Here is a 26,888-nt window from a genome sequence, read left to right as displayed (position 1 = left end):
AACCCCAGAGTCGGCCATGACTGGACCTAATGGTCAGGGATCCCTTTACCTTTACTATTTAAAAGATGCTTATGGGTGGATGGGTGGGGGGCAAGCCAAGAAGAAGGCAGTGAGAGCAGCGGGCACTGAGTGGAACAATGCTGATATCAAAAGAACTTGTATCTTCAAGCTCATCTGCCAGTGATTCGGACAGTGAAGTTGACAAAAAGGTGAAAAGGAAAAACAAGCAGTGCCCAAAAAGCCTGTAAAGAAACAGAAGACTGGTGAAAGCTCCAAGCAAAGTAGCAACTGAGATGAGAATATGTTTCAGATTGGTAAAATAAGATACGACAGTGTTCATGATTTTAAAGGTAAAGTCCTAATTGATACTACAGAATGCTGGGTGGATCAAGGAGGTGAAATGAAACCTGGCAGAAAAAGGTATCTCCAGAGCAGTGGAGCCAGCTGAAGGAACAGCTAACCGGTATACTATACTGTATTGACAAAGCAGTAAGAAAACTGTAAAGATGAGCCATGCAGAAACTATACTGTTGTTATAGGTTTAAGTAGTCTTTTTACACTGGCCTTCATTTTCTAAACTATTTGTTTTCCAAGCTATTGCATATTTGCATTGTATAAATAATTATTGTATATAGAATAAATTATTATTATAATTTAGAAGACAGCTGAAGGCAGCCTTGTTTAGGGAAGCTTTTAATGTTTAATGCTGTATCGTTTTTAATATTCGGTTGGGAGCCGCCCAGAGGGACTGGGGAAACCCAGCCAGATGGGCGGGATATAAATAATAAATTATTATTATGATGATGATGATTGGACTGCAAAGCAATTAGTCAGATGAGCGCTTTTTTTTAAAAAAATGTGCATTAAAAGTGTATTCTGGGTGACGTTACAGATGTGTATACTTTTATTAAACAGGTGTCACGTTCTCACATCATGGTGTAAAATAGAATGCATTCAATTAAAAATAAAATAAGAATAAAAGATCCTTAAGCAAGGCAGCCAAGCAAGGCTGGCGAACAGGGACAACAACTCAGCAGACATCCGTGCTGCTGGACATCCAGGGCAAGGCTGAACTTCTAAAGGGAAAGTGCGTTGTAAACGTGGCAACGGAGGCAGGTTCCCCCGCTGGCGGGCCTTCAAGTCTAGACTCCCGGCGGTCGGCGAGGAAGGCGGCGGTTGCTAGGGGCCGTCCGGTTGCTAGGGCGAGCCTGGCAACGGAGGCGCCGGCAGCAGGCCCGGTCGCCAAGGGGCGGGGCCGGCCGCGCGCGCGCGCTCCGCGTCGCTCAGAGGCGTGAGTCGGCGCGACCGGGGCGGCAGGGAGAAAAGGACCCGGATGCCGGGGCTATGGAGTTCCCCTTCGACGTGGACGCGCTCTTCGCGGAGCGGATTACGACGGTGGATCAACACTTGCGACCGTCGGGACGGAGGGGGGCCGGCTTCGCCACGACCCACAGGTAACTATGGCAGCGGCACGGGCTTTGGGGGGGGGCTGCCATACCCCCCCCCACCCCCGCCCCCCTCGCCTATGGGGCTCCTTTCGCCCCGCGAAAACAGCGCAGGGCGGCGGTCCGACCCCCTCAGTTGCGCCTCAGCACCGCGAGGAGGCGCTCTCCCTGCGCGCCCGTGACGCCCTCAGGAGCCGCTGTTCCCACGCCCATCTATTGTCTCAGGCGCGGGGCATGCTGGGTAATTGATAACCCTAGCTGCTTCTCACCTCTTAGGTTCACATTTTGACACCCTGGTTCCTGACTCAGAAGTCAATGCCGCGGGGCTTTACTCCCAGACATGTGACCTTAGCCATGAATGTTCCTGCTCTCGCTCTTTCACTCTTTGTTTACATGCTAACATCTGTGCCCAACTTTTTATTCAAGGAATTCCGGCTGTTCAGACGTGGTTCTCTCTCCCCCCCTGCATGCCTCCCCCCCCCGTCACTACCTGTTATTTCCATTTCTCCCCTCCCACAACAACCCCGTGAGGTAGGTCAGGCTGAAGATAGCGACTGGCCCAAGGTCACCTAGCTGAAAAGAGAATCGAATCCTAGCCTCACGTTCGCATACGTGTTTTGGGAATAAAGTGGGGGGTTAGCCCGTGCTTGTGACGCTTGAAGTGGATGAAGGATGGGTAGGTACAGAAATGATAAATGGTTCACAGGTCCATTGCTCCATGGTTGCATGTTAGCATAGATGCCTGGTGGTGGTGGTTTTTTTAAATTTAAAATGATGATTAAGACATTTATACAATCTGAAGAAAGTTAACTTAAACCTAAGCTTTGTTGGCTAACATTCAACATGTCAACATTCAACACTGTCATAGCCTTGTAAGGGTGTTTTGAAGATTGTTGCATATAAGGTGCTACTACTATTTTGAAGATGATAGTATAGAATATTATAATTTAAAATGGTTAATAGTGAGGTTTAAATGTTATCGGCCTACTTCAGAGCATGATTTATAGTTCTCTGTTCGACCATGAACAGTCTTAAAGTGAAGTAGCTAACAGGTTTACTCTTACCTGCACAGCCTGGGATAGGATATTTAAAATTAGCTACAGCTGCCATCCTGAGAATGGTGGCTAATCTACTTCAATCTATTGTCTTAGAACAATGATCCCTGTTGCTTTATGTGCTTTGCAGGGGGTTTATTTTTGCTCTATAAGTCTGCACAGAAAAGATATAACAGTTCCCTGTGGCAGATACTGTCCCTGCATTCCTGTTGTCTTACAGCAGTGCCTCTCAGGCATTATATCTGTAGGGAATCCTTTATGCATTAACATGTTTGCTCAGGAGCTTCTCTGTGCTATCTTTGTACAGTAGGCTAGCTTCTTCTACACACTGACACACCCCTCCCCATCCTCCATCCAGGCACCCAATAGACATTATCAGTGTTCAATGAAGCATTCTAGCCTGTCAAAAACACATGAAGATGTGAAGTGGGGCTGATGAGGGCTGTGACCTGGTAAGAGTCCTGAGGGCCAGGGTACCCTACCCTGATGTAGGGTTCTTGTTAGGTGTTTGAGGTTCCACAGTTGCCCCTTCATAATAGAGGTGGTGATCTAGTATGTATTTTGAGCTATCTTGCAGGGGGAGCATTGCAAAGGCCAATAAGTAATGGTGATCAAGTTGCCTTTCATGGAAGCTTGTCTGCTGTTACTTGGATGAACCTCTTAAGAAATTTCCAAGGAAGCCTAGAATTTCTCAGAACAGAGTCTGAAAACCATGGTCTTGAAGCATGAAAAATAAATTGGTTTACATTAGCATCATTCTTTCCATCCATCCACAGTGTATAGCAGGGGGATGCCCCATTGCTTTAGGATTACCTGGTTGCATGGATGAGGTACCTTTTGTTGACTAATCTGTTATCCTTTTGCTTTTGTCAGCAACAACAGGAGAGGGCTGTTAGATTCATATGCTGTTTGTGGTATTCCCAGAAACACAAATTGGCTACTGAGGAAAAAAATGATGCTTTCCTAGATGGACCTCTGGTCTGATCCAGCAGCAGTCTTTTTCTGCTTAGCATCCTGGGTGGATCTTTATTAGGCAGCCTTAAACCATTTCCAAAATTTATCTCTGTTCTGAGTTGCTATTTTTCCTAATGTGCTCAGTCAGTTCCAGGAACCTCCTATTATTTCTTTCTGTCCCGGGGTATGACATTGCAGAAGCTGCCTGATACTATGCTGCCTCCAACGTGTCAAACATTCCTCTCCTCCTTCAAGGATTTGGACCATTTCCTGTTCTAGGTTTCTATTCTGATTAGATTATTCAGGCTCTCAACCTAGTTGCTTCTCTTTCTCTCTCTTTTTCTTCATGGCCAGGGTGGATCACCAGCAGCAGCTCATGAGGATCATAGATGAGATGGGCAGGGCCTCTGCCAAGGTGGGTCAGGGTTTTCATCTGGAGGGTTTAAAGGGCCGCAGAGTGGATGATAGTTTCTGGGTAAACAGGAGGATGTGTGTGAAGCCAGGTTGCCTATCCTTTGTAAGCCTCGGCCAATTCACTTAAAACTGTAACTAAAACACAAATCAAAATAAAAAAATTCCTTCCAGTAGCACCTTAAAGACCAACTAAGTTAGTTCTTGGTATGAGCTTTCGTGTGCATGCACACTTCTTCAGATACAAGTTAGTTCTTGGTATGAGCTTTCGTGTGCATGCACACGAAAGCTCATACCAAGAACTAACTTAGTTGGTCTTTAAGGTGCTACTGGAAGGAATTTTTTTATTTTGTTTTGACTATGGCAGACCAACACGGCTACCTATCTGTAACTAAAACACAAATATAACTGTGGAGCAGAAGTGGGTGGATGGGAGAAACAGTTCCATTGAAAATGACTCATCTCCTAAATGCCTGGGCAGAAGCACAGGTGAAGCAGCAGGGTTTGGTTTTGTAAGTCTTAAATTGCTCTGGCCTGGAAGATTCACTGTCTTGCAGTGTAGTTCTGCCTAGAGGACGCAAGAAAGGAGAGAGGGGAACTTTTTCTCTCCAAGAGATATAAGCTCCAGTTCAGATATCAGTTTGTTCAGTTGCCCTTCCAAGTCCTTAAAAAAAAAAAAAATCTTCTCGAGTTAGTGAAACTCGAAACTTTTTGGTTTCAGGCCCAGAATCTGCCAACTCCAATCACCAGCGCCTCACGGATGCAAACCAACCGCCATGTTCTCTACATTCTGAAGGACAGCGAAGCAAAAACGTGAGTGTGGCTGCGACTGAGGGGCTGGAATCTTAAGGGTCCAGTCCTTTGCATGCCTACTCAGTAGTAAATCCCACTGAGTTCAGTGGGACTTACTCCCAGGTAAGTGTCCATAGGATTGCAGCCCAAGCCATTTCTGTGGGAACATCTTGGGATGCAGCAAGAAAAGGCTTTGTTGTTCTGAACCATACACAGGAACTCTATACAATCTGCTTAGCCGTAGCAACCATAGAAATAGTTTTCAGGGATTTGCAAAATGCTTGAAATATCAGAGTTCCCCCTCTTTTTTTATTGGGTGGGTGGGGAGATCTTGCCCTGTTTCCTTCAGCACAGTTGCTTGTCCCTCACAGTTGCTAGTTCCATGTATTCCTGTGTCTGTGTGCTTCTTTCCCTCTGTCTGTGACCAAAAATCCTCTGCTCTTGGAATAGCATATATTTTCCTGATTTGCATAAATCATTATGATTCTGGAATTTGAAAAGCAAAAAAAGGTCTCTATTTAATAATGCTGTACTGTTTCCTCTTGCTACATCTAGCCTCTAGTTCAAGGATGAGGACACTTTGGCCCTCCAGATATTTGTTGGACTCCAAATTCCGTCAGCCTCAGTAATCATGGCTGGTAGTCAGGGCTGATGGGAGCAGTAGTCAAAAACATCTGGCAAGCACCAGGTTAGGGAAGATTGATAGTCTACCTTGGGCCCCTTATCTCAATTTTACACAGCAGGTTTTATTACTTGCCCTAAAAGTGTAAATAAGCAGGTGTTTTGCAAACAATGTTTTGGCTCTAAGTGAATGTAGATCCCGTGGCGCCATCAGGAATAAATATGTTACAGTAATAAATGATAGCCCTCCTCTGCCTCAGTGGCCCATTGTTCATACATCTCTAACTAATGGTTTGTATCTTTTCTTCATTGCTACCAGGGCCGGGAAAGGAGTCATAATTGGCTTCCTCAAGGTGGGATACAAGAAACTCTTTGTACTGGTAAGTTGCAATGCGAAGTTGCCTTTATGTGCAGAGCAGTTGTCTCTGGTGCAAAAGGGGCATTGGTACCAAACAGGACTAAGACTATCCTCTTCCTTAAAGAATCATGGTTGATGGTATCAAAGGCCACTGAGAGATCTAGCAGAACTAGGTGGGGACAACTGCCTCCCTTCTTTATAATATCCATGAAGTCAGCTGACATTTGTATGTGTTGAAGGTAGAAGGAAGGAGGATTTTTAACATGAAAGTGCTAGCAATATAGATAGGTGAGCTATAGTTGGTGTTCCTTTTAATTGTGTTGCATGCTAGGTCAAAACATGGGGCCTGAATTTCAGAAATGTAAGTGTAAACTAGCATGTATTAGTATACAGTGGTGCCCCGCAAGACGAATGCCTCGCAAGACGAAAAACCCGCTAGATGAAAGGGTTTTCCGTTTTGGAGGTGCTTCGCAAGACAAATTTCCCTATGGGCTTGCTTCGCAAGACGAAAATGTCTTGCGAGTTTTTCCGACTCCCCCCCCTTCCCCCCCCTTTTTCTAAGCCGCTTATCCGCTAAGCCGCTAATAGCGCTAATCCGCTAAGCCGCTAATGGGCTTGCTTCGCAAGACAAAAAAACCGCTAGACGAAGAGACTCGCGGAACGGATTCTTTTCGTCTTGCGAGGCACCACTGTAAGTGGCTCAGATATTTTAGCTCTGTTACTTGTGGTGCGAGTATGAAGTGTCTGTTTTTATTCTGTGTACTCTGCTCTGTTTTTATATATAGATACACATCTTGCAAGTCTTCTTTCTTTCAGGACCGCCACGGAGCTCACAACGAAGTGGAACCACTGTGCGTATTGGACTTTTACATTCACGAGTCCCTCCAGAGGCATGGCTATGGCAAGGAGCTCTTCCATTACATGTTGCAGGTGTGCCTCTGCATATTCTCTCTCTTTCTCTGTCTCTCCCCCGCCCCTGTAATATCCTGGCTGGGTCACATATCCCTGTATTCCGTGTGCCCACTTCCTACATTTAAAGGCTCAGTCCCCTTCACAGTGAATCAATCTGTGTGGAGATTTCATTCTTGACCACAAATAAGTTGATCAGTTAGACAACAGGCATGAAATACACTTTCTCCACAGAGTCTTCTCCAGGGGATATTTTATCTCTCTGAGAACACATCCCATCCAATGTGCAATGTTTATTTGTGGCCGTTGTGGTTTCTATGGCCCTGGAGCTATTCTCAGTTCATTTTAATTTTAGCTGTATGGAACCAGTGCAGATGGTTATCCCAATAGGCATTAATTAATTCACGTAGCCAGGCTGACCTGGATGGGGTTGGAACAAGCTCTTTGGATCCACTGTTTAACATTCTTGCCCTGTGAGTTGCTTCACAGCTTTAGCAAGCTGGTTGCACCTCTCTTCTGTAAATAACAGGAGCTGCTGTTGGGAGTGTTGCTTTGGTTTTGATGATATCTCTTTTCACCTGTTCTCCCTGTTATTGAACCTTGCTGCTGGCCCCGCGACTGATGCTTTAGATCCAGCTCCTAAATTGTACCCCTTCTTTTGAGGTGGAAGCTGTAGTCCCCAACCTTTATCTTCACTTCTCTCTGTCTCCCCTCCCTCAGCAAGAGCGAATGGAGCCTCACAAACTGGCTGTGGATCGCCCCTCAGAGAAGCTGCTCTGCTTTCTCCGGAAACACTATAATCTTTGTGACACTATTCCCCAGGTGAGCTGGTCTCTTTGTGATGGGAAGCCAGAACGGAAGAAAGCAACAGCAATTCCTTCACCTTTTGACTTATTTTATTATTTGTTTCATAAAATTTATACACCACTTGGTGGTGGTGGTTGTTTTTTTAATAAAAAATCACCCTCAAGGCAGTTTGATAGCTAATGCAATAATACTTTGTTCACTTGAGTTCGTGTCCATCATCTCTGAAAGTATTCATTTTTAAGCTTGCACAGACTGTGGGGCAAGAAGTGAATGGCTCCAGAGAAGTTGGGAATAGCTGTGTGTTGTGCAGGAAGCAAAGAATAAAATGGATTTTGAATGCTCTCTTATTCTACCTGGCACATCCTCTCAGAGCCACTTGGATCTCCCAAACGATCTTCCGTCTAGGCAGCTTACAGCCCCATAGCAGCAAAAGTGTATCTTGCGTCTTGACTGTTCTCTGGGTCGCCCAGAGGTGGTTCTGAGATGCCACACTTTAGTGGAACGGCACACTGGTAAATGTGCCGTGAACCAGGTTGGGAGCTGGTCCTGGTGTCACTAGCTTAAGCATCACAGAGGAGGGATGTAGGATGCCGCACAGGTCCTTATACCACGCAGCAGACACTCTAGCCTTGTAGTGGGGAACATATGGCCCTCCAGCTGGAGTTGTTGGACTCCAACTCCCATCAACCCCAGCAAGCATGGTTAATGGCCAAAAGTGATGGATGTTGTAGTCTGACAGTGTCTGGAAGGCCAGAGGTTCCTTATCTCTGCTCTACCCTGTTCTCCTGAAGACCTTGTGCTCAAAAACTACTGGGAATCTTTGATTGATTGTATTTAAAGAGAATAGTAAGTAGCCAGTCAGTACGATCTTGTTTCATTGCCTGTTTCCAAGTATATTGTAATAAGTGTTTTGCTGATGATTAATTGAATGATAGTTCGATGTTTTGTGTGTGCGTATTGCAGTTTTATATGTTATTTTTATGACCTGTCACCATGTAGTGAAAGGCTTATAAATTGCACAAACCAAGATGCAAAGCATATGCTCTGCTACTAAGCTCTTACCCTTAAGAGTTGTATCCCCCCCCCCAAGCAAATATGCAGACCAGCTGCAAAAAAGAGGGTGGGTGGGGAGGTAACTGTAGGGAGCCATACAAATGTGTTTCACAAGAAGCTTGGAACAGTGGGGTAGGTTTGGTTTGCTGGCTGTTTTTTTAAAAATCTTGTTTTTCTTCTTTCAGGTGAACAACTTTGTGATCTTCCAGGGCTTTTTCAGCCACCACCATGGTGAGTCAGTGGCATAAACATTGCTACATCCTTTTGCTGTGATTCTGCATGTGATTAAGAGTGGGGGGCTGCTCATGAGAAGGGTTAGAAGAGGCAAACGGTATAGAAGCTTCTTCACTTTTTTAAAAAAAGATCTCCCTCAACACAGGCTGGCTTCTGAGCATTTTGCGTGTCAGTTACCTTTGCCACCTCCTGATGAATACTCAATATTTGCAGCTTGCGATGTTAAGGATTCCAAAATCTATGGTAGAATTCAGTGTTTGCGTTGTGCACAATGATCTGACGGTTTACACAAGCACGTGACTGACCGCGGGATTCTGTTTCCCACTCTTGAGCTGAATAATGGAATGACTTTATTCTGTGCCTGTAATGAAGTTAAAATGGAACCCTCAAGCAATAGATGGTTATTCTGGGCCCAAATAGCCAGAATGTCCAAGTCATGAAAGGCTTCAGATGTATGGATGCTGTTTTGGTCCAAAATAAAAGCAAGCCCTATCAAGTTGAGCACCCCATTTCCCACAGTAGTCACCCAAACGCCCAAGGGAAGCTCAGAAGCAAGACCTGAGTGCAACCCCGACTTGTGGTTCCCAGCAGCTGATATTTGGAAAGATATTGCAGTCTATTGTGGAAGTAGAGCTATAACCATCATGGCTATTAGCCACTGATAGCCTTCCCTCGATGAATTTGTATAAGCCGTCCATGCTGGCGGGACATTACTGCATCTTGTGTACTGAATTCCAGACACGGTTAGTCATCCACTGTGTGATGAAGTGCTTCCTTTTCTCTGTCCTGAGGATGGATGTCCCCAAGTTCTAGTATAATGAGAGAGGGATAAAAGCTCCCCATTTTGTCTACACCATGTACAATGTTATCCTTTCCCCCAAGACTGGCAGCCAGGGCCTTGCAGAGCCAGGCAGAGGCCCGGGCCAGGTAGATAATAATGTGCCGCCTCCCTTTTTTTTACCCTGGGGATAACTGAAGTCTTATAAATAAGTAAGTACCATATTTTTTGCTCTATAAGACTCACTTTTTCCCTCCTAAAAGGTAAGGGGAAATGTGTGTGCGTCTTATGGAGCGAATGCAGGCTGCGCAGCTATCCCAGAAGCCAGAACAGCAAGAGGGATCACTGCGCAGCGATCCCTCTTGCTGTTCTGGCTTCTGGGATTCAGAATATTTTTTTTCTTGTTATCCTCCTCCAAAAACTAGGTGCATCTTATGATCTGGTGCATCTTATAGAGCGAAAACTACGGTATATAAATAATTATCACAAAAATTATGCTGACAAATAATTTTATTTCAAGGCTTGAGAGCCAGTGTGGTGTGGTGTAGTGGTTAAGAGCAGTAGTCACGTAATCTGGGGAACTGGGTTCGCGTCTCCGCTCCTCCACATGCAGCTGCTGGGTGACCTTGGGCCAGTCACACTTCTCTGCAGTCTCGCAGCCCCACTCACCCCACAGAGTGTTTGTTGTGGGGGAGGAAGGGAAAGGAGAATGTTAGCCGCTTTGAGACTCCTTAAAGGTAGTGAAAGGCGGGATATCAAATCCAAACTCTTCTTCTTCTTCTTCTTCTTCTTCTTCTTCTTCTTCTTCTTCTTCTTCTTCTGCTTGAACCGTATCTGCATATAAAAACAAAATGGAAAATATACAATACTGTAGTGCTTTAAAAAAATATGCTGACCGAGGCCCCCTTTGGAATCGGAGGCTTGGGCCAAGTGGCCCATATGGCCCCCGCTCTGTCTGGGCCTGCTGGCGGCTCCAAAAACTGAAGTCTTTCTTTACATTAATAAAAATCCTACATCATGGATTTATACAAGGGCGAAGGGGGGTGCAGTGGGTGCAGGTTTGCGCTGGGTGTCACCACTGAGGGGCATGACAAAGTGCCGGGTGGCACTCACCGTGGAACCTGCAGTGCGCCCGAGCCACGTGTCTCTTGCCCAAATGGTCTGCCCGCTGCCTTCCCCCCAGCTGTAGGGTGGCTGAGTGGGAGGAGGCAGGTGGATTCCGGAGGCCCTGTGGTGCGCCCTGCTCCACCCCTGGGCCCACCACCCCAGGCGCCCAAGCGGCTTCCTCCGCCGCCGCAGGATTTATATTAGTGGCGTTGATGGGGGTTTGAGAGTAATAATTTCAAGCTAAGCTTAAGTGTAGAACAAGTATATCACATCCAGTTGGCTGTGATTCAGCATCTGCCAAGAATCTGAAAATGGAATGGCAATTATGCTAATTAAACACAGAGAAAAGGAAGTGAGGGCCCGCTGTCTAATGACAGATTTCCAGTGTTGTTCCTGGAATTTCCTGAATAGATTGCCTACACATGCTTTTGCTTGTTGGCTAGACCTTTGAATACAATTAAGGGACTGTTCCTATTGCATGCCTTAACTACCATTCATGAAATCATGTTCTTCTAGGTTAATTCTTAGATGGTCACCCACACAGTTTAGAACTGCCATTCATTTGGTTGCTCAGAAAAAGCTCTTAAAATCCCTACTCCCATTTCCGGGTTACTGTGGAATGGTGTCAGACGGCAAGCTCTGTTCTCCATGAACGGCTCGCTCATCGTGAGAGTTCTGGGGGAAGCATGTGGGCGCTGTGCACCCCCGAGAAAGCCCAAAAGGTTCTTTTTGGGTTCAAAGGGGTCCAGCAGCACAATTGGGATTCTTGTCCCGCTATCCAGCTGTGAGGGTGAGATGGAGCCGAAAGCACCAAGCTCCAACGCAGCTCCACGACGAGATGCCTCAAGCTCCATGCATCAAAGCAGTAACTTTTCCAAAACTTGAAAGCCTAGAATTAATTAACTACCAAGAGGATAATAAACTGTTTATTTAAATTGAAATTAATTCGGCAAACATTAGGGGTGTAAAAAGGAGGTCCAACATGGATGTGTTCTTTTAAATCTACGAGGGAGATAATTAAATGATACTCTTTTTTAGCCTACTAATAATCAACTTCTATAAGGGCAATTGGTCCGATGAGATGAACTAGAGTTTATTGATCTGTACTTTGTGAATATAAGAATTAGAACATACTTTGATAAATTGCACTGGCTTTGCTGGACTTATTCTCCTATTTTCATCTTATTTCTATCCCCCCCTTTTTATATACCTCCCAGTATTGAACAATTTTGATTATTAAGGGATCTTCCTCACAACTGCTTCTCATGCTTGGAATAAGATTTTATTTTATTTTATTTTATTTTATCTGAGATAAAATGTTTTTATGTGATTAACTGATTTTCCCTTCCTCCTCAAAGGCTTACTCATCTTTCTCTCTCCCTCTCCTCACAGCTCCAGTGAGAAAGTTGCCTCAAAAGCGTCATGAGGGGGAGATAAAACCATATTCTTCATCAGACCGAGAGTGTAAGAGTTATTAAACTGAAGTGGGTTTAAGCGGTTCTCTTTTTGGTGGGAGCATTGCAAATCAGCCTCCAGATTGAGGGGGCAAGTTGTGAATGACGCCAAGACAAGAGAACCCATTTCGTGTTGTTTCTCAGGGTAGGATGGAGACCAGCTGACTTCATGAAGCAGAGGAATGTGCATATTATGTGTTCGTGGTTCTGTGATACCTGTCACAGTTAGGTCACTAGGCCCCATCTAGGGTACGGCAGCTGTTTGATTTAGGAGAGTAGGAGAAGCGGCAAGTCAGTTTTGAAATCCGAGACAGACTTCAGTCAGAAGAGTCAACAGACTGGTTCCTCAACCTCAGCCCTCCAGATGTTTTTGGCCTACCACTCCCATGATCCCTAGATAGCAGCACCAGTGGTCAGGGATGATGGGAATTTTAGTCTCAAAACATCTGGAGGGCTGAGGTTGAGGAAGCCTGGTCTACATTCCATCCAAGCTTGGAAATGAGCGAGCATTTTTTTTTTAGAAGAAAAAAGATTCCCTTGTCTAGGAAGTGAGCTAAAAGATCCCAGGGCTCAGCCACCACCTTTTAGAATGTGCCAGTTCCAAACTGGTCCCCTGACAGGATGTCAGGGAAACATTGCATAAAGAAGAAAACACTCAAACTTTGTTCTACCTGGCCTTCCATAAGTAAGGATGCAGCTGTTTTTGAGCTTGCCGTAGTGCAAGTGGGAGAAAAAAGCAAGGTGGTTCTCTGGGTCTTTGGCCTTACAGCAAGTAGAAGGCGAAGGCGAAGGTGATGTTGTGGCTTTTAAGGGACCCAGATTGGCTGCCTTTTTGAATAGCATACCTTAGGCCTCTCTAGGAACTGGAGGACTGAACCTTTTTTTTTTTTATATGTCCCCACAAATAGTCCTGAAGGAAGAAGTTGAACCACCCTGGCCCTTCAACCAGTCTCGCTCACTGACCCGCTCCAGCAGTCTGGGGAACTCCCCAGTGCGAGGCTGCCTCAAGCCTTTCCTCAACGAGCAGGAGCTGCTGAAGAACTTGCGCCTCTGCCCTCCCCACTCAACTGCTCACCATTTGATGAATGGTGAGCCCGGAGACCCAGCTTCACAGAGGCGGAGAACCAGGTACAGCTGGAGATGTGGGGTATCTGAAAATCTTGCAGTAGCTGGGAAAGAATGCTCTCTCTCTCTCTGTGTATGTGTGGAATAGAATATTGTTTCTGTTGAGCTTGGGAAGTAGTCAGTCCTTAAGGATCTCTGAATCAAAACACTAGCAAGCATTTCCAAATGACTTCAGATTCTGGGTTTTTTTTGTCTTGTCACACTGGAGCCTTGTTATCAGAAAAGTCTGTTCCCTGAACTTAAGTAGTTCAAACTATGCATCCAGGCATTCTGAGTACTTGACAAGAAAAACTGAATTCTGCTGCCCGTAAAAAAAAATTACAAAATGAAATGATTTGTGTAATTTGGCTTACTTTTACAGATTTCATTCTGACTTTACTTTCCTGTATCAGTAAAATTTTAATGTCTGGTGTTTTTCAATTTTTTTTATATATGCTGTAAGCCACCTAGAGTGGCTGGGGAAGCCCAGCCAGATGGGCGTGCTGTAAATAATAGAATAGAATAGAATAGAATAGAATAGAATAGAATAGAATAGAATAGAATAGAATAGAATATAATTATAATATAATGTATTTTATTTTATTTTATTTTATTTTATTTTATTTTATTTTTAATAATAATAATAATAATAGACAAGTGAGATGGGGAGACTACAGCTGTGCAAGGTACTGAATACCCCCACTGTAAATCAATTAAAAAAATGTCGTTCAACAGTTCCTCTGGCTTCTGAGACTTCACCAGGCATTTCCCATTTGCCTTCAAACATATTTTCATACCCTAAGGGCTAGAATCTTGCTTTGTAAAATTAAATCTGATTCTGGAGAATATTAATTATGTGCTCAGTACCCTATTTTGAAACTGTACCATCTGGAATTGGGTGGTGGGTGTTGAAATCCCTGGGATAAAGGTGTATGTCTTGAGACCCTGGGAAATGCTGACTGTGTGAACAGTACAGGGAAGAAGGACGAGCGCGTTGTAGTTACTTAAACAGCTACAATGCTCTTTCTAGCTACCTCCAGTTCCACCTGGCAGTGGTTGCTAGTGTATTACATAGGTACCTAGTTGCTACATTGTGCTTACCCTTTCCTGGACAAAGGAGTTAAAAGGCCATGTTGGGACTAGAGACTGAGTGCCAGAGGCAGCCTTGGAATCAGAGAGGGCAGTGGCAACAGCGAGCCAAGATATGAAGGCAAGATGGATGGGTGGAGTTCACGTGGTTGCAAATGCAACAGAGCTTCAGCAGTAAATGTGGGACTTGCACGTCTAGGGGAGGGGCAGAGATGTGCTCATTTAGGTACAGGGTTAACCTTGAGTGAGATGTAGGAAAGTACAGAAAGTGATGGCAAAGATGAGCTGCCCTAGACATAGGAATAGAGAGATTTGCACTGGAGTGACCCACAGGCTCCCTCTTAGGATTTAATCCTTCATATCATTCCTTGTGGCCTTGGGGGGCTAATTCCTCTATGCAATTCTGCTAGTTGGCAGAATTGGTCTTTTATCACATGCAGACCACATGAAATGGGACTGAGCGCTTGCAGTTTGTCAGTTTGCTTTGCATCTGACATGCCGAAAGGATGCTAGGTTTGAACTGGGCTCACTGAATGCTAGATGAGATTATGTTTGATTTGTTTGTGGCTCTTGAAAGCTATAAAGCCATAAAGATGTGCCAGTTTTGCATGACTAGGCTATATTAATCTTAGGTTGTGGATGTTGCTGTGCATGAAATACAATTTTTAACCGTGTATTGTACATTTTCCATGCATGCTTCTAATGCAGTTATTAAAAAAAAAACTTTGTATGGGTCTTCAATTCTAATTGTATGCACTTTCAATTCTAATGCGTCGATTCTAATTGTATGCTCTTTCACCTTGGTTCCTCAGAATAAAGAGTGCCCTGGGTCATATTTATTTCGCACAGCAGTTAATAGTATCTGATATGCTATAAAAGGTTTGGAGAAATGTAGGCAGGGCCTCAGGAAGTTTCAGAAATCAGAGGTTCTAGAAAGGTCTTGCTGTCCTACACAGCTCTTGCCATGGCAGCATCCCCACATTCCTTCCCCCTCCTTAGTGCTTGCCATCCATCATCCTCATCCTTGCACTTAATCCAGCATCAAAAGTATAATATACCCACCATTTCCAGAGTACCATTTATCCATTAGCACTGTGTCGCTCGGAAGTGAGATGTTTTCTTCGTTATCTTAACCTGATAGATTTTCCCCAAATGGTGGGGGTCTAACCTCTCTTTCTTTTTTCTGTTTTCAATCCCCTCCTCTTCCCTCCCTTTCCTTTCTTCTCTTCCTCCCCCTCTCCACCACCAGCTCCCTGAATCGTGCTGAAAACAGCCATTGATCGCCGGTCTCTGCTGTGTCTACCCAGCCGTTGGGCCTCCACTTGCGTCCTTGAGTTCTTTCTAGCAGCGAAATTTGGTTTTACATCCAATTTCCTCATCCCTTCCTTTTTATAAGCTTTATGAGTAGAACCTGTAAGGATGTGGGTTTATTTATATCGTGTGTGTGTGTGTGTGTTTTTGGTCTTCAATTTTTTAATGCCAAGATTCCGGAATGCCCTTAAGGAAAGGAACCTAGCTGCGTTTTTAAAAGACTGCTGGGCTTTGATGAAATTCAAATTATTTATTAAGTTCGGCTTCAGCTCCAAAGCGGTGAGAGCTTACAGCTGGGAAAGTACTGGCGTCCCAAGTATACACTCTTTGACACTGTGGTCTGCTGCCTGTCACCATACAGACCTGTCAGTCGTCTGTTGTGACCTGCCAATCATGGATCCAAAGAAGACAATGCAAGTTTACTGTAAATTATCACTTAGTTCTGTAAGATTTCACTTTTGAAAAACTGGCCACATAGATTAAATGAATAGTCGTTGGACTGGCGACAAAATGTAACACTGTCAGGACTGGGTGTATTATTAGAAGGGATGAGAGCACCCACTTCAGATGGCAGATTTTACTTTACTATTAAAAACAAGCGAATTATTGAAATGGTTATTATAGTCTTACCACCATGAGGCAGGTACGGTTTTGGATTTACAGTGTTAGGCGCTACCTGGCCGGCCGTCTGTGAGTTTTAGATTGGAGAGAGACAGTTGTAACTTCAGAGCCTCTGAAAGAGGCATCAGCCTGGGGAGCAGACACATCCTGCTGTTATCTCTGGTAAACAGAGTTTGCATTATTATTATTATTATTATTATTACTATTATTATTATTATTATTTCTTGTAGGGCTTCAAAAGCCTGTTTCCTTTTACATGGGATCCACTGCTTTTAGCAGAGCCCAAGTCAGAGGAGCTGTCTGGCGGCTTCATATTATTAAAATTGGGGCCCGTGATATTTCTCCTGTACGTTTGGCTAGTCAGTAGGAACCCCTCCCACTTTCATCGTGGATTTTGACAAAGTGATCTGATCCCTGAAAAACTTACGGTATAGCGTGTTTGTTTTAGTTTTTTTTTCAGTTGCGGTCAGGCTCCCTGTTGTGTTTGGTGCGTTTTGTATCCATGTGTTATGAATGGCAGAGATTGATATAGGGACAGGCCGGAAGAATGATTTAACTTTAACAGTGATAGATGGGCAGGCTAGGAGCTGCTGTAAACTTACTTGCAAGGCTGAACTAGTGGACAGGCATTAGGGGTCTCTATGAAACCCCTATAAACTCCCTTATCTGCCCTCACCCCCCTGCCATGCATAGTCCCTTACTCTGAAGGAGTCCTCTTTTTTCGCCCTCGCCCTTGCCGTTACGCACCTCAGCCACTTTCTAGATACTTGTTACCCTTACCTTGGAGGGAGTGGCTGAGACATTAAATTGGGCCACAGTGTGTTCTGTTTTAAGGTATGCATAGATGGAACCAATGGAGCGGCCTTGTACCGAGCCAGACCATTGGTCCATCTGGCCCAGCGCAGTCTAATTTGACTGGCAGAAAGGAGTTTTTCCTTCTATCTGACACCCTTGACCCAGAGATGCTAGGTCAGAGGTGGGGACGTTGCTGCCATATCTGCTTATGGGTGCTGGGAGCCTGACAACATCTGGAGGTGCCACAGCTTCCCCACCATAAGAGCACAAGAAGACTCTGCTGGATCATACCAATGCCCCATCTAGTCAAGCATCCTGTTCTCACAGTGGCCAGCCAGATGGGGAAACCCACAGGCAGGACCTGAGCACTCATGTAGTTTCCAGCAACTAGTATTCAGATTGTGCCTGGGACCGTCTGTCTGCCTGCAAAGCTGGGGCTCTGCTGTTCCAAAGCAGGCCTGGGAAAGTTCCCCTGGAGAATCCCTCTAAAGCAGAGTTGAGCCCAGCAAAGGCCACAGCTGCTCTTGGCGAAGTCCACCTAGTCCTCCTTCAGTATCTCCTCCTCTCCCCCTGCCATCCCCCAAATTAACTCCTAATAGAGTTGCGACTGTAGCCAAAGGTACTTATTGAGGTTTCATTTAGTGTGGTTATGGTGGAAATGTGAGAAGAGCCACAATCGTGTTTCCACGTGACCCAGTTTCCATAGAACACAACACTGATAGCAGTTTCACCCTCTCTGCCAAATTTTAAGAGAGAGGAAGAAAGAAGCTGATTTGCCCACCTTGCCCACCTTCCTGCATTCTCCCGTCTTTCTCCACTTTGTGACTTGCCAACTGTGTGTTGCCTTCAGGCATTCTTGTGTCTATAAGCATGTTCTGCCCTGAGTTCCTTTCAGAATGCCACCCCTGAGGCTTCTGATGTGTTTGGGATGTAGCGTAGAAGGACGTGGCTCCGGTGACAAAACCTACAGCGGTTGCCCCTGTCTTCACAAAGCAGGAGAGGAACCCTTACAAGGCTGCAAAATGGATACCTCAGCTGGAGAAGCAGAAGCTCTGGCCTTTATTTTCAGACTTGGGAGTGGAGATGGACAGGTTTAGAGGACGAGAAGCGGGAAACCAGAAGTCCCTAGAATGAGAGTTGGGTCTTGCGTGCCTTTGGAGGGGGGAATTGGTCTCCAGCAAGAAACTGAAAGGTGTCGGGCATGCCAGCCAGAGAATTACTATGCCAGAGAAGCAAGTGCACATATATTGAGGATAAAAGTGCCAAGGTAGCCTAAACTTTTGTGCCAGGGAAAACAGCAACTTGTTTTAGCAACTTGCCAATGAGGTTGCTTAGCTACTGTAATTTGGATGTTTACTTAACCAGTAGGTGTAGTAATAATATAAGGAGCAAGGGAACTATATAGAGCTTGTGTGGTGTGGTGGTTGGGGTGTTGGACTAGAATGGGGAAGACTTGGATTCAAATCCGCACTCAGCCCTGATGCTTACTGGGTGACCTTACCCCCTCTTTCCCTCTCTGTGCCTAACCTACCTCACAGGGTTGTTGTGAGGATAAAATGGGGGCGGGGATACAGATGTCATGTGTGCTTGCCTGAGCGGCTTGGGGAAAGGGCAGGATAAAAATGTGGCCATGAAACTTCAGGGGCAACGAAACTCTGCCTTTTCCCTTCGGACTCTCCTCTGGCTTCTGAGCTTTGAAATCATGGCATTGCCTGATTTCAAATCTGTCATCACAGGCAGGCTCACAGATTTAATGAAAATTCATGAGACTTGGGATGCTTAACTTCAGAGCCCAATGCTACATTCCTTATATGCGCTGAAATTGCAGAACTGTAAAGTGCCACACGCATTCCAGCATACACAGTTTGTTTTGTGCTCCTGTGACACCAGATCGACAGAGAGGAGACTGCAGAGGCCAGAGACAGGGGTAGGTTGAAGCACTGCCTGCTGAGTGTGCCAGTGGTCATCACCCTGTGTGGTCCGCCAACTGTATCATGTGGCAGTGTGGGCTGCCCTTGTATGCGGTTACACCTTGCATAGGTTGTGCCATCAAGTAGCATGGGCTCAGCTAAAACAGGAGACTGCCTTGCTGCGTTGCTCCACCTAATCTTGCATTTGGTTTCTAACAGCAGTCAGCTGGTTGCTCCCAGGTTTATAAGAAGATTATGCAGGAGATGGTTTTCCTACTACTCTTTGTCCTCCGTAACTGGTACTTGGTGTCATTCTTGGAGTTCTGTTTTAGTTTAGCATTTCTGATAGCTTACGATACTCCTATCCTCCATGGCTGAATCTAATCTGTTCTCTCTCTCTTAAAAAAACCCCAGCCTAGTGGCTCTTGGAGTATTTGGCTCGTGCTGCTTTTAAATTTGACTCTTAACAACTTGCATTTAGATCATGCCCCTGAATGATACTGAGCTTCACCAACGAGTGTTGCTATAAATGTCAGGGCTGGCCGGTGCTACCGTTAGGCAAAGGGAAGCAGCTGCCTCAGGTGGCAGAAGCTGAGAGGTGACGAGTGGCAGGGAGGTGCTGAAGAATAGAGCTGCATGTGCCAAATGGTCTGCTAATCTCTGCTGAGGATGCTGTCCCGTCACCAGTGTTAAGTAAGATTCATTCGTATGTAGAAAAAGGTGGGGGTTATGATGAGCTTGAGGCAGCAAAATGTATCGGCAGCCCTGTTTAGGGAAGCTTTTAATGTTTGATGTATTACGGTATTTTAATATTTTGTTGGACGCTGCCCAGAGTTGCTGGGGAAGCCCAGCCAGATGGGCGGGGTATAAATAATAAATTATTATTATTATTATATTGGGCCAGCCCTGATAATTTTACAGTGGTCCAGGGCTTGCTTTTAGTTCCGGCATCTCTCAGGTGGCTGCCATTGCCATTATAAGAGAACAAGGGAGGCGTTCATGGTGAGTTCTGGCACCTCTTTTTCTAGAAAAATAGCTTTGGCTAGGTCTGTCACTGACAGCCTTTATGGTTTTAAACAGACATAGGCAAACTCGGTCCTCCAGATGTTTTGGGACTACAATTCCCATCACCCCTGACCACTGGTCCTGTTAGCTAGGGATCATGGGAGTTGTAGTCCCAAAACATCTGGAGGGCCAAGTTTGCCTATGCCTGGTCTTTAAAAAATGGGCCCTCTAAAGTTCATACACAATAGGTTGTATCCACCTAAGTTCTACACAGAGTAAACTCATTGAAATTAAGGAACCTAAGTTAGTCGTGTCTGTTAACTTCAGTAGGCCAGCTCTTGAGTAGGACTAGCCCTAGTATTGCTCTGTTCTCCAGATGCTCTTGAGTAGGACTAGTATTGCTCTGTTCTCCAGATGCTGAGGCCAAATGGGGGAATGGCTCTCTTCCTCATGCCTGTTGGAAGCCATTTTTCTCAGGGAGCATCCAGCTGAAAGCTGTGACGGACCTTTGGTCAGATCTAGCATAGGAGTTCTTATGTCTTACAGCACATCCCCAGTTGCCATCTTTAGACCCCACCCTTCTCAGCTCAGTATTGCTAAATGGGGGGGAAAGTGAAGCTGAGTGAGACAGCAGCCACTTGGAGATGACGTCTGTGGACAAGGCAGAAGTTTGCTTAGCGTCTTAAGCTTTTCTCTAGAATGATGTTCATGAGCCCAAGTAATGTCCCTTTTCCCTGGACACAACGGACTTTAAAAGCTGCTCAGATGTGGGGAACTCCCAACATTGCCCCTCACCCTTTTTCTCTTTAAATTCAGATTTGGCTGCTTGAGAAGCACTACTCCTTGAGGCTTCTTGCCTTTCCCAACCCCTTTCTCTTCTTATCAAAGCACCTGAGACTCTGAACTGCCTTTGGCTGTTGGTGTCTGGCATGGAAAATACAAAAACTTTTGTTTACATTTCAATAAAGTTTGATTTTTTTTTTTCAAAGTTTCAATGTGTGGTCTTGTCTTTTTTGTTCCGCATCTGCTGGCTTATGGAATAACTTGCAAATCCTCTCCCTTTCCAGGAATTGGTGTAATATAGTAGGCAAATAGATCACTGATGCTGAACCCTGGAAGCCTTGGTTCAAACCTCTCATTTGCCTTGTGCGGATTGCTTGCCCTTCTTGAGTTAACCTACCTTATACAGGGTTGGGGTAATGAATCCAGGTAGGGGCGGAGGGTTGATATACAGTAACGTCGCCCAAGTACAAGGGAAAATACATTGCAATGTTGCTCACTTCTCCCCTCCAGGTACAACCTTCTGCAATATAATTCCTTTTGAATGGGGGGGACGGACTGTGCCCCACTGGATGGATTTCATTCTGTTCATCCTCTCCCTGTGGGAAATTCTTGTCCCATTGCATCCTTGCTTGATGTTCCTGCCCTACCTGCTGCTTTCTCCTGCCGCCGCTTCATCTCCACCCTCCCGCTTGTCTTCCCCCTCCCGCCCTCCAGGACAGGCACTCTAAAGGACAGCCTCATGGCTCAGAAGTCTTCTTACAGCCGCTTCAAGAACTCTGCCCCAGCCGTGGAGCTTTCCGATGAAAGAGCAAGTGAGTGACCGCTGGAGGCATAGGAGACATTTCCAGATCTATAGCCAGCTTTTTCCTCAAGGGACTGGGTAGTGGGGCAAATACAGCTGTACCTTGGATCCCAAACGCCTTGGTACTTGCATGTTTTGGCTCCTGAATGCCACAAACCCGGAAGTGAGTGTTCCAGTTTGCGAACATGCTTTGGAACCTGAACGTCCGACGCGGCTTCCGACTGGCTGTGGGAGCTTCCTGCTGCGGGAGCTTCCGGCAGCCAATCAGAAGCTGCACCTTGGTTTCTGAACTTCTTGGAAGTTGAATGGATTTCTGAAATGGATTCCATTCAACTTCTGAGGTACCACTGTACAGGTTAACCGTTTCAGCAGATCCGGAGAACCTTTGCATCCCTCCGGATGTTACTGAACTGGAGCGCCCATCAGCCCCAGCAAGCATAGCCAAGGATGATGGGAGCTGTAGTTCAGCAATGTCTGGAAGGTCAAAGGTTTCCCTACACTTGCATTACAGCACTGGGATCCTAGCCCATAAAGGACTCGCCCAGGTTGCAATCCTTACTGCATTTACCTGGGAGTCTGCCCCACTGAACTCTGTAGGAGCTACTTCTGAGTAGGCACAGTTAGGATTGCACTGTTCACGGTGAACGTTTCAATAGCACCTCTACAGTGCTTATTTAATATTCTGCCTCATTTTTTTTGCTCTAAAGTGCTGCAAGTTTTCTCAGCACTATGCAGGAATTAACAGGTAACAGTCCATGTCTGCAGGCTCACAATTTAATAGAGACAGTACAAAAGGCCTAGAGAGGCAGGAGGAAAGCAAGCATTGAACCTGTCTGATTCAGAGTTAGCTTCTTGGTCCACCTAGCACTGTGCTGTCTCTGGCAGAGGATCTTTTTCCAGTCCTCCAACCTGGATCCTTTAACTGGAGATGTGAAGGATTGACCCTGGAACTTTTCTACACCCAAAGGATGTATTCTGTAAAGTGTACTAGGCTACATGGACAAATAGTCTGGCCTGTTTGTAAGGCAGATTTCTGTGTTCCTACTGGACAAAAAACAACAACACTGCCCTAGATGTTTCTTTAAAAAAGAAATAACTAAGCTGTGGTTCTCAGGATTTTTGAATTACGTCTTCGATATCAAATTCTGGCCTTGTGCAAAAGCAGTCTCAACCATGTGGAACAGATTAATTGACGAAGCTCTGATTGGTTTCTTTCTAGCTATTGCTAATGTTTGAGGAATTTCTGCCTAAGGGCTAGTTTTAATATAGTGTGTCTGCCTTCCATTATGAAGAATTCGGGAGGGGTAGGGGTATTGTCATGTCTGTACTACTGAAACGCTGCATTTGTCTGGTTTCTTCCTATCTAGATGACTTAGAGGACAACCTCAGTTCACCCAGAAAGCTTCAGGAGTCAGAGAGGTACTTCTTGTTACTTTCCTGCGCCATGACTTTTCTTCCAATAAAACAACTGAAGGCACCAAAAGCTATTCTGGTTTGGTATTTTACTACGTGCAGGACCATCTAACCAAACATGCCTATGTAATTCAGCCTGCAGCAGTGCTGCAAGTATATTACAGTGCCTCCTGCTGGCACAATCCCACTTGGTATTGTTTATATAGACCAGCAGTGTGAGGCATTCCCAAAGTAAAGGAAGGATTGAACTCTGATTAATAAGAATACACACAGAGGCTTGAACCAGCAGGACTCTGGGAAGGGTGCGTATAATAATCTCTGCCTCCAGCCCCTGGCCCAGGTTGTTTTATTCACAAAAGAGCTTTTGACAGAGTGTTCATAAGAACCAGATTTCTTCTGAGCATTTCAACAAACCCCACGTGGGGACAAATTAAATTACAAACACTAGTTAAGCATGCATACTTTTGGTGTAAATGAATGAAAACTACAAAAGAGTGCATTCAGCAACCCCAGAGGTCATAAACAATCAATACACATGATGAGAAGGATGGCCAGGAGGACAGCGATCATTATCACCTTTATGTGAAACCTGTTTCCTGGCCCTAAGATTAACATCCTAAGATTAACATATCAGAAAAGCTACATCAAAGAAGCTTGTCCACTATCTTTATGGCCCAGGATGCATGCCTGGCAAAGCAACTGGGCTGTGTACATGACTTGTTAAGCAAGAGAAATGGGCAGTAGAGGAAATGGCCAGAGATCCAGAGGGTTGTGGGATTTGGTCAGAAATGATTGTCAATTGCAATGCATTCATCGTGGACACAAAGGCTTGATGCATATTTTAGAATTCCTCATAGTAATCGCACCTGACCCCACACTCTAGATATTTGCACTCCTACAGCAGTGGTTCATGGATTTTTCCCAGTGGTACCTGCAGGTGCCGGGGATTGAACCAGAGACCTTCTGCGTGCAAAGCAGATTCTCTAGCACTGAGCTATAGCTCTTCCCCACCCGCAGGAGAACAATCTCAATCCCTGGAAGGAAATTGTTTTCTTTCTTTCCCTCCCAACACAGTAGCCAGTCTTTCTGCCTCCTTCACTGCTAGGAATCTTCCAGTTGTTCGCTGTGAATGTAAATAAACCAAATCCCTTTATTTCGGTGGGTCTACTCTGAGTGCGATTTAGTTAGATATTGCCCAGATACTTTTCTGATTCTTAAAGGCAACAGTGGCTAATGAAGGCTCTGAATAGGATGGCAATATCAAATTTGTACTTCCAGTCTAGATGAATTGCTTTAAAAGGATTGTGTAAAAACTGAACATCACCACCATTAGCCTTTGGATCATGTCATATGATTTATTTATTTTTTAAAGTTTTTATTTATACTTTTCAAGTTTATACATTTCATTAGTTTTACAATCAATTTAACATTTCAAACTTACTTCCCCCTCTTTCTGTGGTTCCTTAAATTTATTTTTATATTTTCTGCATATCCAAATTCCTTTAATTTTCTCCTTTAATTATCTACTTTAAATATATACGTTTATGAAACTGCAGGTTATTACAATAACCCTGACAATGTTTTTATCTGTTTGCAATTTATCTGTAAATATTCAACAAACCATTTCTATTCTTTTATAAAAAGTTTTGTTATCTTGCTTTCTTATTCTTCGGTAAGTTTTGCCATTTCTGCATATTCCATAAGTTTTTGTATCCATTCTTCCTTTGCTGGGACTTCTGCTTCTTTTCACTTTTGGGCAAGTAGCATTCTTGCCACTGTAGTAGCATACATAAATAAATTGCTATACAATTTAGGTAGTTCTGTCCCTATAATTCACCAAAGAAAAGCTTCTGGTTTCCCCCCAAAAGTTATTTTGAACATCCTTTTCAATTCATTGTGTGCCATTTCCCAGTAAGCTTTAACCTTACTACAAGACCACCACATATGATAAAAGGGATCATGATGATGATATTTGTTTTCTCCACTAGGCTGGACAGCACCATCATCAGCCCCCCAGAACCAGCCAACCTCGGGCAGATGGGAGAGACAGCTCATCCTTCTGCAGAAGCTACACATCAGAGGATGGACTCCAGAACTCTTATGACTCCAAGTCCTCCAGAAAGGATTAAGGACCATTACGCTTTGACAGTCACAAACAGCCAACCCTCCTGTGAAAACGGCCATCGCATGGCCAGACTCTCCCCGCAGCAGAACAGAGGGTGGCACAATCTGCCCAGGAGTCCCTGGCAGATGAAACCACTTTGGACAGTAGCGGGGAGTCCCTATGAAGCCAAATGGATCCACCACAAGTATCTGTATTGCAATACCAGACCCTGGTGAGAGGAATGGCCTGCACTTGTGGCTGTAGTCTTCAGCCAAGAACAGATAATCTTGCCAATATGAGGAAGAGGACTGAGTTAGCTTAGATTCCTCTCTTGCTGACATACTGACTTGGATCAACCCATCTTACCTGGAATGTCTCCTCCCTCTGGCATTAAATTGCCAGCATTTTCCTGCTCCTTTTCCTTCTGCCCTGGATTGGACCAGCAGAAGCAGCATGCCATTCGCTATATCCCTCTCACTCACCTTGATGTGGGGCCTTTCTGTTGTATTTCCTGCTAGCTCCATTCAGTTTGCAATCCTCTTTTCATCGTTTGAAACTAGCGTTTTAATGAAACTCCGTTCAATTAGGTGATCCTGCATTTGTAAACTTAAAAGGGCCTGAATTCAGATACCGGTGCTGAAATGCGCCAGCCAAATTTTACTTTGGCAAATCTTATGTGGGTTTTTGCTCCATCCCAAGGAAAATAGGAAAGCCTGAATTCAAGTTTTCGGTAATTGTTTCGGTACAATGTTGGAACTTCCCACAAACTTTGAGAAGGGAAGGGCCGCTCACTTCCTTTGCCTTTGCCCTGAATATGAAGAGCGCTAGGAAGAAAACACAGGAAGGAATAAATAGCATGTGCAGGAAATCAACTTGGTCCAATTTAATCAAAAGGGGTTTAGCACTTCTGGATCCGCTTAATCTAGATTTAAACTTACCCCTTCCAATTTCGTATATTTCTCTTCCTAATTGGACTAAATATAATCTACATGAATATGGTCTTAGTAGAGCGTTTAGTTCAAATTAGCCAACACTGGAGTTAAAAGTGAGTTCATACTTATTTCATTGAATGAATGCCTTACAAAATCGGCTAAGTGCACTTCCTATGCCTTTTACTTTCCTGTTCATTTTCTTATTAATGTTCTCTCATTCATTTGTTAACTTATTAATGTGTCTAGGCCAAAGCTCCTGAAGGCTTGAATAACAGAGCAAATGTTAGTATCTTTTTCCATATAGTATTCTCTTCTGGTGGTAGTGGCCACATCAGTTTAAACCATTTAGGCAAACCATTATAGACTCTGGCATCTGCTTCTGCATCCACGTTGCACCGGCTGGAAAGGAGTGCTAACTTATGCAAAGGTAAGTCAGCACCTTGTCCAAACAGGGCAGGGTGAACATGAAGGGGCAAAAACATTTTAAATAGAAGCGCAACCATTAGCAGTATGCATCACCTTAACTGGGCTGCTTGGAGATTAGGAAGAATTTTTAAGATCTAATGAAAACACCGGGTGTTGAGCTTAAGAGACTTGATAGTGTCAACTCCTCGTGTCAGTCATTTGCATATGTACCATCATACAGAATGTGCCATTAAATACTGAATTAAACAGAACAGAAAAGTTGTTGTCTTCCCTAAGCTATGAGTGTCCTGTGCAGAATTTATGTAGATGTAGGTATAACAGGTTATTTCATATCAAGCTGTTGCTGTTGTTGAGGTTTGATCATGCAAGTATCTCTTCCAAGTTAGCACAGCATTGAAGAGCATGCATAAATTACACATTTGATACAGTCACAGACCCCTGAAAAACATGCATGAATTAGCTTTTGCAGTCATTGTTCTGGTGCAAAGATGCAATTGCATCTTCCAGCTTTCTTTCCCTATTTGAACATGTACAATTTGGGCTGCATGTCCCATACATGCAGAAAAGTTTTCTAGCACTTAAGTTTGAGCAGGCTCAAGATAGAGAAAAAGCAGA

The 26,888-nt window shown here is 44.6% G+C and overlaps 1 protein-coding gene across 3 annotated transcripts; it reads left to right on the top strand.

The window, feature by feature from the left end:
• The first annotated feature begins 1,268 nt into the window (after window positions 1-1,268).
• On the top strand, window positions 1,269-26,531 carry ATAT1 (alpha tubulin acetyltransferase 1). Of its 3 annotated transcripts, XM_079963672.1 has the most exons (12): window positions 1,269-1,454; window positions 3,809-3,869; window positions 4,587-4,678; window positions 5,598-5,658; window positions 6,453-6,566; window positions 7,266-7,367; window positions 8,591-8,636; window positions 11,917-11,988; window positions 12,887-13,106; window positions 21,311-21,408; window positions 22,766-22,817; window positions 24,800-26,531. In XM_079963672.1, the coding sequence occupies exons 1-12, from the start codon at window positions 1,345-1,347 to the stop codon at window positions 25,149-25,151; spliced, it is 1,380 nt and encodes a 459-aa protein (XP_079819798.1). In that variant the 5' UTR covers window positions 1,269-1,344; the 3' UTR covers window positions 25,152-26,531. The 3 variants fall into 3 exon arrangements, with proteins under 3 accessions (XP_079819798.1, XP_079819800.1, XP_079819799.1); XM_079963674.1 differs by lacking the exons at window positions 21,311-21,408; window positions 24,800-26,531 and having other exon boundaries at window positions 1,272-1,454; XM_079963673.1 differs by lacking the exons at window positions 21,311-21,408; window positions 22,766-22,817; window positions 24,800-26,531 and adding an exon at window positions 15,421-20,808 and having other exon boundaries at window positions 1,273-1,454.
• Window positions 26,532-26,888: the final 357 nt, after the last annotated feature.

The sequence above is a fragment of the Podarcis cretensis genome (genome assembly GCF_951804945.1).
Source record: "Podarcis cretensis genome assembly, chromosome: 2".
Taxonomy (NCBI): Eukaryota; Metazoa; Chordata; class Lepidosauria; order Squamata; family Lacertidae; genus Podarcis; species Podarcis cretensis.
The sequence above is the reverse complement of the archived record's forward strand: the minus strand, read 5'-3'. Positions and strand labels throughout refer to the sequence as shown.

What these genes read in the sequence shown, in the direction of transcription:
- ATAT1 (XM_079963672.1), top strand. Translation starts at nt 1,345, where the DNA reads ATGGAGTTCCCCTTCGACGTGGACGCGCTCTTCGCGGAGCGGATTACG. An exon ending in AAGGACAGCGAAGCAAAAAC is followed by an intron (nt 4,679 to 5,597) that starts GTGAGTGTGGCT and finishes CATTGCTACCAG; the next exon opens with GGCCGGGAAAGGAGTCATAA. An exon ending in ACAAGAAACTCTTTGTACTG is followed by an intron (nt 5,659 to 6,452) that starts GTAAGTTGCAAT and finishes TCTTTCTTTCAG; the next exon opens with GACCGCCACGGAGCTCACAA.